The sequence below is a fragment of the Polypterus senegalus genome, chromosome 13 (genome assembly GCF_016835505.1).
Source record: "Polypterus senegalus isolate Bchr_013 chromosome 13, ASM1683550v1, whole genome shotgun sequence".
Taxonomy (NCBI): domain Eukaryota; kingdom Metazoa; phylum Chordata; class Cladistia; order Polypteriformes; family Polypteridae; genus Polypterus; species Polypterus senegalus.
This window is the reverse complement of record NC_053166.1, coordinates 6181198-6194141: the sequence shown is the minus strand read 5'-3', so window position 1 is coordinate 6194141 and position 12944 is coordinate 6181198. Positions and strand designations below refer to the sequence as shown.

The following is a 12944-nucleotide window of genomic DNA, read 5'->3' as shown; positions in this document are numbered from 1 at the left end:
TCTCAAAATTCTGAAATAATTGCATCTAACGTTTAATATTTAGCTTATTGAAGCCACGGTTAACCCTAACCCTAACCCTAACCCTGTTTGAAATGGCAGAAGAGCAGAACCGTACTGACCAGCGCGTCACATTTGTGTTCAATCAAAGGCTGACGCAGGCTGAATTATCTTAGTTTAGAAAATAATAGCGTTAACGTCCGCCGTTTAAGAAGACGGTTAGCGAGGCTTCAGCTGTATTGGCGTCGCAATCTAACCGAGCCTGATGCCAGGAGCAAAGGTTCAAGTTTTGTTTTCTCGACATCTCGATAAAATGAGTCTGTTATCTCGAGGAATCAATTTAAAAAAAATAAAGATATTGCCTGTCCTCTCTCAGCTTCCACAAAAAAAACTTTCAAACTAAAAATAAATGAACAAACAATGAAGACTCACTAATGTGCCTGTATTGTTTTCTGAAGTGCCTTGTTATAAACATTTCCATCTTTAGCTAATTCATAAAGACTTGCCACCCTTCAACATGTGAGAAACAGGCCGTGTCCAAATTGATTCCAGCAATTTCCAATGACTGTCCTTGAGATTTATTTATCGATATGGCAAACGTCAAATGAACCGGAAGTGTGTGGTCTATAGTTTACCTTCGGTTGTGATATTTAATTAAATTCGTGTTTTTGATTATGAACGTATTAAAAAAAAAACTTCCTATTACTTTTTTACGGAAAAATTGTAACACAAACACGTTAGCTACGATGCTGTGAAACACACGACATTTCATTCATTAATGAATAAAAAAAAAATTGCAAAGAGAGCCGCCGAATCCACAAAATACAGGATGTTAAAACTGCTTCCTTACTGATCTTATATATAATATAATAATAGACAGCCTGTATTCATCAAAGTACGCTGCTCAAAAACACGAAAGGAACCCTTTCTAATTCGAGTAGAGCATCAAGTCAGTGACTCTTCTGGACTGTTGATGTGGTCAGTCACGTAGCAGAGGGGCTTGTTCATCAGTTTCAACTGCTTTGGTGCAATGGGGGGGCGACAATGAGATGAGCCCCCAAAACAGGAATGAATGGGTTCACAGCTGGAGGGCGGCCACTGACATTTGTCCCTCCTCGTCTGTTTTGTCACTCGTTTTGCCTTTGGCTATGCTCAGTGTCACTACTGGTGGCATGAGGCCATACTGGACCCTACAGAGCTGGCACAGGTAGTCCGGTACTTCTCCAGGATGGCACATCAATACGTGCCTCCCATTACCAGAAGGTTTGCTGCGTCTCCCAGCACAGTCTGAAGGGCATGGAGGAGATTCCAGGAGACAGACAGGCAGTTACTGTAGGAGAGCTGGACAGGACCCCCATAGAAGGTCCTTAACCCACCAGCAGGACCCACTGCCATCTGCTCCTTTGGGAAACGAGGAACAGGATGAGCACTGGCAGATCCTACAAAATGACTTCCAGCGGGCAGGCAGGCCACTGGTGTGAATGTCTCTGACCAAACAATCAGAAACAGTCTTCATGACGGTGGCCAGAGGGCCCGACAATGTCCTCTAGTGGGCACCGTGGAGCTCGATTGGCATTTGCCATAGAATACCAGAATTGGCAGGTACACCGCTGGCACCCTGTGCTTTTCATAGATGAGAGCAAGTTCACCCTGAGCACATGTGACAGACGTGAAAGGGTCTGGAGAAGCCGTGGAGATCGTTATCATCCTGTAAAGCACTTTCAGCTCCATCATTTATATGAACTAAATGTTGTTCTTGTTGAAGATCAGTGCCCCCTAATCGGACATGAAACAACATTATGGCGCCCCTAGGCAGGTGCCTACTTGGCCTATGCCTAGAGCTGGCCCTGTTCATACTATAGTGACTATAATAGGACTTTCATGCCAAAATAGGGCAACTTGAATTATTTAAAGTTTGATTGTAGATTATTAATTACTTATTATTTGGCTGATGCATTTATCAAAAGCAACTTACAACATTTATGAGATGCAATTGGTTCCTTTATTTGCCCAAAGAAGCGCAGCAGGTGAATGGCACAGTGGTGTCAGTAGTGGGATTTGAACCCACAGTCTTAGGGTTTGAAGTCCAAAGCCTTAGTGTCTGTGCCACATTGTGAGAGATTTAACATTTAATTGCACTTGTGTTACTTAAGTACAATTAATATTAGATATAATAAAATGTCTATTTAAGTAGTTTTCTCAGAGGCAAAATGGCTCTATTTTCACTCATGTATGTTGGGTACTTTATGCCAACACTATGCCATGCACATTCACATACTCCAAAAAGAAATTTTTTTCAAGATAGCAAATTGAATCGAGTGCATCTCAATATTACAAAAAAATTGGTTTGGATAAACACTTTTATTGAATTTGTGCACAACAGTACCGTCTGCTGGATGACGAAGGGCAAGTGCGCCACCTTCCCTAACATTAAGATCCCGCCGATTGGAGAAGGGCGTATTGTTTGGCCGATTGTAACAAAGAATGCAAGTAATTCCATAGACATATATAGGTAGACGCCACATTCACTGTGTTGCCCAGTCGACACGATACGTCAGCGCAGCCGCCATATTGCGAGTGGCAAAGTGCCATTTAAACTAATAGAGGTAGACGTGGAAAGCGGGTTTAATGATGAAAAAACAATAACGTTTAAAACAGTATCGTTTACATACAGCAGATTTTGGCAAATCATTTACATGCAATTAGTTATGTCCATTTATAACATAATAATGGCAATTATTAAATAGTAATTATTATTATTAAATAATTCCTCTCATATAAGTAACTTTTCTCAGACTGCCTTCTTCCATCGCCTAAACATTTCTAGACTCCGTCCTGTTCTTACACAACACATTACTGAAGTATCAGTTAATGCCCGAGTCACCTCACGTATAGATTACTGTAATGCTATTCTAGCTGACATCCCATAAAAACGTATCCATCGCTTACAACTTCTTCAAATTCTGCTACCAGGATGATAATCTGCTGTTGTAAATCCACTGAACGCGTCACACCGATTCTCTCTCGACTTCACTGGCTCCCTGTTCACTACTGAATACGACACACAATCCCGCTCTGAACATTCAAAGCTCTCCACACCTCGCTGATCTCCTCCAGACTGGCACTCCTCTCCTCACTCAGATCCTCATCTGCAGCTCCACTTTCTATGGGAGCTCGAGCGTCTCTCCTGGTGCTCCTCAACTCAGGAATTCTCTTCCCTCTCATATCCGTCACCTCAATTCAATAACACATTTTAAAACTGCCCTCAAAACTTCTCTTTTCAAACTGGCATACCAATTGTGAATTTTGCACTGTTACTGCCTGTTATCTTTCTTTGTTTGCTAATTATTGCTTTTTGATTTATCATTCTCTTGTTTTAATTTTACTAATGTTGTTTCATTTTATTATAAGGTGACCCTGAGTGCTAAGATTATAAAACAGGATGTTCTGATAGACAAATAGAACCAAAACACGAGTTCAGCCTTACCTATGAAATGTAATCCCCGGGGATCTGGTTTGGAGCGTACAGCGGCTTGTCCAATCCCAAGCAGCGCATTATTCATTACTTCACGCCACAGCAGTGCCACTCGCAATGTGGCGGCGACGTTGACGTACGATGCTGCTGGTCATGCGGCGTCTAGTAATTGTATGTCTATGAGTAATTCTACCAGCGGCCGGACCGTAGTTGGACTACAATATCCGGCAAGCACTGCGCCTCGCCCTCCCACTAATTGGCCGGGACGAAAACAGCGAACTACAAGTCTGCGCGTCATGCGTACCTCGTGTTCTGTATCTTTTTTAGGGATGCTTTCCAGGATTGTCGACTGGACTGCATCTCCCAGCATGCACTCCGCTAGCCCGTGGGCAGGTTCATTTGGCTGTTTTCCAGAAGGGTTGAGTCCGTCGAGTCCACTATCCAGCACAGCGAGCGGCGGAGGTGGGTGACAGAGGGGAGGGGGGAAAGAAAAAGAACAAGAAAGAGCAAGAAAAGCTGGAGAGCGACGGAAAAAAATAATTAGGAACTCTTTTTGAGGTTGTCAAGAACAAGTGCCCCACCGGTATCTGTCGTCTCGACTGGACTTAAAAGGATTCTTAACTGTACCTCTGTGTGTTTGTTTTCCCGGGAAAACTTGCACGGGGCATTTAAACGGCAGGATGTTGGGATAAAAGACAAAGGCTGCCGAGCCGGTGCGGACACGCTTCGTGGTGCATGGAGGACGCGCTGCGCTGAAACTCGACGACACGCTGCCAGGTGAGTTCGGGGGAAATTACGAATCGGAAAAACCTTGACGGTTATTTTTAGCCTAGACTAACCTGAAGAGTTTTTTTTTTTTAAATTGTGGGAAGACGGCATTGATATTATAAGCTTGGGAGTTTCAAAGGTTTGAGGAAGTGTAACAGCAGCGTCTGGGGGTGTTCGTGGTGCAGTTTTTGGGAATCTGGACAAAAGATGGTCCCGGGTTTCTTTTTGTGTTTCGAGAGTTCCGTGAGATCTAAAAGTTGATTTGAGCCCCGGCTGAGAGATTGCGGGGACGGAGTGCATTTAAAACGCCCGTCCTGTGTGCACACACACGCTTGTTACTTTTTTGTCTTCCGTTGTTTTTGAAGCGCAACTAATCAATTAAACTGTAAGTAAAGTGGGCGATATCCCGCGTGAGAGTGGCGCCGTGGGACGCTGCTTTTAGCTTAACAATTGTTTTTTTTTTATCTTCTTACGAGGCAATCACTCATTGTGTGTGCCTGCTGCGGGATTTCCTCTCCGTGAAAGCCGAGACTAGTTTCTTCTTACCAGTCCCCGTGAAGTTCTATCGCCTTTCACGTCCGTGCACTCTGCAGACACCCTGCCGAGAACGAGCTTGTTTAAGGCGCCCGACTTCTCCGTCTCTTCACGTGATTAATCCTCGTTCGTCAATCGCAAACGTGTCCGCCGTTCAAACCCCCTTTGGGCTGAGGAGGCTGGATGGGGGTCGGTGGGGTTCGCATCGCTCATGCAGTCCACCCTTAGACAGACAATCAACTCCCCCAAGCCGCACATCCTCACTTTGGCTCAGGTGTGTTAAGTAAATGAATGGGTTTGCATTTTTCTCGTCGCGAACGGAAAAGAACCGATCAACTTTTAAGTCTCCTGATCATTCCTTACTTTCTGTGAAGTCTGCTGTTTTATGGCTCATCAGTTGTAGCAATTGAATATTAATAAGTTATTCGTGACCCACCAGAAAACTTTACACATTGGGATCGTCCAAACACTTACCTGGGTGCCTGAATTGCCAGGAGCTCTTTAAAAATGGATTGCTGGTATCCTTTAGCATTTCTCACATCAGAGATGCTGCTGTTAATGGCTTTCCCTTATTTAAATAATCCCGTCCAGAGGTTGCACTGTAGCTTGTGCAGATAATGGAGGGTGGTTAAGTATTACCTATAGGTGGCCTGATCCATCGCTTCCTCCAATATGCTTGTCTGTGTGTCCACATTTGAAAGCAGGTCTGTAGCGGTGCAGTGGGTTTCAAGTTCAGTCCAGTGGGACCTCAGGTGCTGCAGGTTTTAATTCCAACCAATTTCACAATTATATTTGATTTAATTGACCTCATTGTTTTAGTTAATTGCCTTATGTGTTTCTATGAAATGTGGAAGTACTGTTTCCCATTGCTTTAAATATGTAGATTTCTTTTATAGTTTACCCTTTTTTTTTGTAATTTGCACCCTAATTGTTTCCAGTAGTTGCCAATTAGCAGTGAGCTGGGATGCAAATCAATTGAATATTAAAGGAGATGTGATAATTCAAGTTCCATTTTCACGCTCCTGCTCATTTGTAAGGTGATTTTTTTTTTCGAGCAGACAAGTGAATGTAGCACTCCAGTAATTGCTTCCCGTTAGCATTGTGTGTTGTCTTAATTTGTGTACAATTAAGGGTGCAAAAACTCAATAGAAAGGTTAAAGTGACACTAGCAAAAATCCAGATAAGTCTAAACTGTTTTTATACAATGCAAAGGAACGCTTCAATAAACCTTGAGCTCAATTACATGCAATAATTATGTCAGCTCAGGTTGGGGAGCATACACTGGTACAGCATGGTGCCACACCTAACCACACGTTGAAACAGCTTGGGATCCTGGTTGGCAACTCCCCAGGCAGACATGCGGTTCAGTCCCACCCCTCCTGGAAATGACCACCTATCTGTCACAGCCAGATGTTATGTGGGTGTCACCTTAGCCTGGTCCAACAATGAGGACCCCGCAAGCCGCATTACTCTTGGGTAATTGTGCCACATGGCCGTAGTGTCGCAACTGACACGCTCGCACAATCCGGGTAATGTGCCTCATTTGGGGCTCCGTGAGCAAGCGCTCGTTTGACACAAAGGCAAGCCGGTGGTCTCTCTGAAGAGAGACAGTGCCAAAAGAGTCCAGTCTGTGTCTTGGGTCACTGGGTAACGTCCATGCCTCGCAATAATTATATGCCGATTGTGAAATTGTCATTAAAACCCATTGTCGCAGGCCTCCCACTTAGGAGCCATTGCTGCATTGGAAAAGTTCGGCTACACCACGTCTCTCCTAATGCAATAATATAATCCCTCCATTTTTAATTATTGACAGTAAAGGGGAAACAAAAAGCTGCTTTAATCGCAAACACGAGGGTCTGGACACACAGACTTGTCTGATTGGTCCATTTGGCTTGGGTGATGTCATGAAAGAGGAATTGCCAGTGTGAGACTCACGAGGAAGATTCAAGGGGCATACTGAGAGAGTCGTCTTCAGAGACGAAAAGAATAAAATGGAAGGACTGCTTGGAAATAACGACAGGGTCTCAGAAACGGGCTTCATGGGAATGTGCTCATGATGGACACACACAGAGAATGATTGAAAATATTGATATTACCTGTCAGCATCAGGTACCCTGGCTAGGTAAATCTGCACTTTATGGGTCATTGTCCCCCTGGACACCACGTTTTGTCCTGCCGTCCAGTCTCATCTTTGTGGCCCTCACCGCCGCCTTTTTTGGATGTTTTACTCTTTGTTCTCCCCTGTTTGTTTTTCTACTTTGATTTTTTTTCATCCTCTAAGTTTGTCTCAGTGAGTTTCTTCTCTGCTAGGATCCTCCTGCCATCTTGCAGGGAAAGGCCAGACTGATGCCTTGTAGATTCCTGGAGGAACGTTTTTTTTTTTTCCCTTGTAGAATTGTTAGCGGCTTGTATTCATTTCTCCTCTCCATCTACTATATTATCTTTACAAAGAGGAGTTGCATTTATTTAAATGTATTTTGTGATGATTGGGGTGTTTAGGGTGTGCGGTTGGCACTCTTTCATATTTTCCAGCTGTCTCTGAGTGGGATGTGGCACTGTGGGGACTTGATTCTCTTTTTTGATGTTGAGCGTTTCTTATCTGGTTGTTCCCCTTTTCTTTCTCGTCTTTAATTGTTTATAGAAATGGAATCTGCAATCATGTGCACAGTTACTCTGACAGTTAACTGCTCTCCCTTTGAATGTCACTGGCAGGTCTGCAGATCCTTCTCTTGACTGCAGCTGGATGGGAAGAATGGAGATGGAGGAACAGTGGTGGACGGGCAGACTTGCCTCCGACATCCACCAGGCTCTCCGCCTTAAGGTATGGCGCCGTAAAACCAGTGTTTAAAAGTGTGAACATTATTACATGTGTTTGTCCAAAAACAAAATCTCTGCCAATGTTTGTGTTCCCGATTGAAGTATTAAATGGCGTCGTCGGTTATCAGTCACTTAACATCGAGCATTTCTGGGCCCAGTTCAGAGCGTTTTATTATTTGATGAAAATATAATTAAGCTGCCTTTTACAACGTAATTCACATCTGTATTCATGCTCTGGTTTGAGGCAGCAGCAGGTTTAGGTTTTGCATTTTTACATTTCACTTTATGTGCAAGGGGTACACGTAATTTGGGATTTTTTTTACTCTTTATGAACATTTCTATATTTTCTGTTGTTCAGTTTGAGACCTCATTGTATCTGGGGGTCTTATCTTCGTTCAGATTTTGTTTTGTGTTGTCAATGCAGGGTGAGAAATGGATAACAAGACGTTTTGTTCTTGGATTTGGCGTATCCCTTTAACCACAGTATGTCTACTAGCTGGAACTATTTTAATAAGTACTCTGGAAGGTGAGCACATGAAATGAAATGTCATCTGTAAATTGATGAATGTGCATGAATGTGCCCAGTTATGGGTGGGTTCATGCCAGAGTAGGTGCCGTGCCTCCTGACTCGATGGTGGCGGTGGGCTGTGCGAGTTTGAAAATCGATATGCGAGATAAGACAACGTGGTCTGCAACAACCTTAAAGTACTAAGTGACAAGTTGGTCAGTGGGAAAGAGACAAAGACGTGAAAGGCGATGCTCATCAAACATGGAGCTGTTTGCAGTGTGCGTCTCCTTCCCATCGCTTATACTCCCAATTCTAAGTATGCACACCTGTGTGAAATGCCAGAGCAGGCAAGTGATGACTTTGGACACTTGACAGTGGCCCCGGATTTGAACAGTTTAAAATTTGTGATTGGATTAAAGGTAAATTCACTTTGGGGGCCACATGTGATATAACTGCAACGTGACCAGGCCGCGTTCCTCTTAAATTCTGCAACATTTTCGTTTGAACCAAAAGAACGCTGTGCCCTTTCTGTATAAATTGGACCAAATAACCAAGTGCTGCCCTGGGATGCTGCTTCTTAGTTGTAGTAAATAGTGTTGCTGTTTGTAAGTGTTAGTGTAAAATACACCGTGCCAATCTGCATGTAGGGATTGAATGTGTTGGCATACCAGTAGTAATCATGGCTTGTGTTCTGCTAACCGTTTCATTTTTTTTTTTTTTTCCTTTTTCATGAAACAGACAGCACTTTTATCATGAGAGTAAATTTAGCAAAGGAGAAGTTCACACAACACTAATGACATGCTTGTGAAGTGCAGTGCTGCTTTGAAACTCCCAGCTTACTTAATTGGGTAGAAGCAAACAATGCAGGATGGGGAGAGCGATGGCTCGGATTTCTTTAGGAGCAGAGGGACTGTAATGGGTTTAAATTACAGAATACAGAAGATGGCAAATAAGAGTTCAGAGCAAATCAAAAGAGCTCATTAGGCTTGCCAACGGTAATATAATAAATTAATAAATGGATGGAAGTGAAGTGTGAATGTTGCTTTTTTGTGCATCTACAGCCATATGAAAAAGTTTGTGACCCCCTGTCAGCCTGCATCATAATGGACTCTCCTTTCAACACAACACATCACAGTGGTGTGTCTGTCATTTCCTACGAGTACTGCGGTGTTTTCCGAACCAAAGATTTTTATTGACGCAGTATTTAGTTATGAAATCAAATGTGAAAAACTGGCTGTGCACAAATGTGGTCCCCTTGTCATTGTGCTGATCTGAATGGCTGTCACTGCTCAGTGCTGATCACTTGGTATGATGAGCTCATTAAGCCTTGAACTTCACAGACCGGAGTGTCCATCACGAGTGGTCAAAGGTATTTAAGGTGGTCAGTCGCAAGTTGTGCTTCCTTCCCTTTGACTCTCCTCTGAAGAGTGACAGACAGCATGGGATCCTCAAAGCAACTCTCAAAAGATCTGAAAACAAAGATTGTTGAGTCTCCTGGTTTAGGGGAAGGTGACAAAAAGCCATCTCAGAGGTTTAAACTGTCAGCTTCAACTGTAAGGAATGGAATCAGGAAATGGAAGGCCACAGGCACAGTTGATGTTAAACCAACACAGCAGGTCTGGCAGGCCAAGAAAAATACAAGAGCGGCATATGAAGAGGCAGGATTGTGAGAATGGCTACAGACAACCACAGATCACCTCCAAAGACCTGCAAGAACATCTCACTGCAGATGGTGTATCTGGACATAGCTCTACAATTCAGCACATCTGTATGGCAGGGTGATGAGAGAGAAGTCCTTTCTGTACTCACACCACAAACAGTCGCTTGTTGTATCAAATGCTCATTTAGAGAAGACAGAGTCATTAAGAACAAAGTGCTTTGGACTGATGAGACACAAATGGAGTTATTTGGTCAGAACCAAAAAAACTTTGCATGGCAGAAGAAGAACACCGCAGTCCAAGACAAACACCTGTGACCTCCTGTCAGATTTGGTGGAGGTCCCATCATGTTGTGGGGCTGTGTGGCCAGTTCAGGGACTGGGGCTCTTGTTAAAGTCGAGGGTCGGATGAATTCAACCCAATATCAACAAACTCTTCAGGATAATGTTCAAGCATCAGTCACAAAGTTGAAGTTACGCAGGAGTTGGATATTCCAACAAGACAATGACCCAAAACACAAAGGCATTCATGCGGAGGGAGAAGTCCAATGTTCTGGAATGGCCATCACAGTCCACTGACTTGAATATCATCGACAATCTATAGGATGATTTGAAGGAGCCTGTCCATCAGATTGAACTGAACTGGAGAGATTTTGTGATGAAGAATTGGTCAGACTTCTGCTTTTCTGGAGGTCGTTGCATTGGATGGTGGTGGTGATCAATTAATCGAGTGCGTTTGATTAGCAGCCCCTGACTGTTACTTAACCCCTTAATTCCTATGGAAGCAGTAAGGGTGCACTTAATTTTTCACAAACTGCTTTTTCTTCAGTAATGACACGGGTGTAATATGTCGTCGTCGTGTTTAATTTTTAAGGACCTGATGATTTTTATGTCCTCCTTCATAAAACCTTTGAATTGATAGAGGGTGTACTTTCTTTTTCACACGACTGTCTCCTTTGCCTAGTTAGTTTTTCTGTGGATTTTATACGTAGCATATATTAGTTGAAGATACAGGTGGGGCTTGATCTGTGGTGGGCAGAGACGACTCGCCAACCCTGAGGTTGCCTGTTCCAACAATGAAACAAAATTAAATGTAAAACATCATTGTGGTTTTCTATTTGGTTGCCTGCAGATAACTAATTTCTTGTCAGTGACTCGGTGGGGATGTGTGTGTTGTATATTTGTGTATAGCCTGCGTCATGTGGCCATGCCCATTTTCAGGATCGATTCATGATGCCCAGCAAATGGCACATAGGCTGTGATTTTTTTTTTTGAGTTCTTGTCCAGTTGTGCTGGTGGGAATTGCCAACATAATACTTCTGGGGAAAGAAATGCAGAACTGGAATGTTTTTTATTGGTGTAGAAATGAAGAACACACTGCACAGGAGAGCGTTGTGCAGTAATCTGTTCATTTCTGTCCGCTGAGTGTTTCTACAACGGGCAATGCAGTGCTACTTTGCTGCCTCACAGCTCCATGGGATACGTTGGCTTCCTATCATTTATTACTGACTGTGGTTTGCTTCTCCCCCCCGGGTGGTCTGTTTTCCTCCTACATTCCTGAAGTTTTACATGTTCATTTGGAGTCGCCTGTTAAACTGTTCCAGTACAAAGTTGAAGTGGGCGAGACTGCTCTCGTGTGGCCTGGTATCCCACACGGTGGTATCTGATGCGGTCGAGAGTGGTCTTGTATACAGTAGAGAAAACTGCTTTTGTAAAGAAAGAAGGGTAATCTGCTGGAATTCAACGAGGGTATGGATATAAACAAAGATAAGATCTGAAAAGAAGGTGCGAAACACGGATCAAGGGTGGCTTGTCTTGCAGCCTGAAGCCTTCCAAGGAGATGCTCTTTAATGATGTGCAACATTCCAGTCTTGACCCCTCATGTGATTGTCATAAAGTGCAGGATTTCCTTGCATTTGCAAGACTAAAAGTATTTTAGCTGCCCTGCATTGTGATGCAAGTAAAGGGGGGAGTGGGGTTGGGGTCTTCAACTCCAAAGTAATCAGAAAAGTTGTTGTTAATGGCTGAAGGGTTAATGTAGCCGGTAGTTTAATGTGTCGGCTTTAGCTGTCATGCATGAGCGCTGAGGCTTTTATCTCGGATGCTTTGATTAGCTGACTTCACAGCTGGAGTGAAGATGGCATTAAAAACTCATTTTCTTCAGTTTTATTAAGTTGTGGCAATTTGAGATTTCTCTCGTACTTTGGGACAGTGACTGTATTCCTGTGTATAGAAGTTAAATGTCGAAATTAATGGAGATCTGCCACATAAGGTACTGTAGTTTGCTGGAGCCAATCCGTGTTTAATTAGGCAAAGCTTTTGGATGAGAGAGATGCTGAAACAACACGTTGACCTCACTGAGAACCAATCCGATTGGCTTTCTTTACGTATCTGACAGAGAACAGATTTTAATATAAGTAGCTGTCAAGGACGGTGTGCTTGGATAGCAAAGTTCTTTACGTGGACAGGAGGCCGGCCCGTCTGAAGCACAAGAAGAAAGGCTAAGGATGTTCCTTGGTTTAGTGAGGAAGATGCCAGTTCAGGGCTGGGTACACTGGCATTCTGGCAGGGTGGGACTGAAGAACCAATTCATCCAGGAGGCCAGCGTTATAGAGGGGACTGGAGGAGATAGCTTGTCAGCTCTACACGCTCCCCTGATATCTTAGGTGGCAGCATCCCAGGGTGGCACTACCAGTTTGGACACCCACAGAGCATGCTGGGAACTGTAGTCCCTTGGGGCAGACTTGTTGGGTTCCAGGGGTGCCGTGAAGATTTGTGATCCCTCCTAGCTGCAGCTTGCAGTACCTGACGTATCTCAACATTGGTCACAAAGTGTCCTTTGAGTCCGATAACCCTCCCACACCTCTAATCTTAACCATCGTGTAACGGCCCCCATTGCACTAATCATAGGCTAATGCGGTGAGTGTTACGTGACTGACATTGGGGGCGTTTCGTGATGTAGAGGCATTACATGACTGACCTCATAGGTACCCCGGTCTGCAATTACACTCTGTTGTACTCTCTGGGACTTGAGCTTGACCTGGAAGTGCTTCCATCATCCTTCTCCTGGGTCTAAGATAAAGGAAGCCACTCAACCTCCTTCAGGTGAGAGGAGCTGAACAACATTCACTCACCTGGGAAGAGTCTAGGAACGAGAGAGAGGAGAAGAGAGCGTTTGTGGCTACACA

General features: G+C 43.8%; 1 protein-coding gene across 1 annotated transcript in view; it reads left to right on the top strand.

Moving 5' to 3' along the window:
• Window positions 1-3849: 3849 nt before the first annotated feature.
• ccnjl (cyclin J-like) overlaps window positions 3850-12944 on the top strand; it is a 104591-nt gene continuing 95496 nt past the window's right edge. The window contains exons 1-2 of the mRNA XM_039775304.1: window positions 3850-4249; window positions 7487-7595. Coding sequence (XP_039631238.1) covers window positions 7518-7595 — 78 coding nt within the window. The 5' untranslated portion in view covers window positions 3850-4249; window positions 7487-7517. The remainder of the gene's footprint in view (window positions 4250-7486; window positions 7596-12944) is intronic.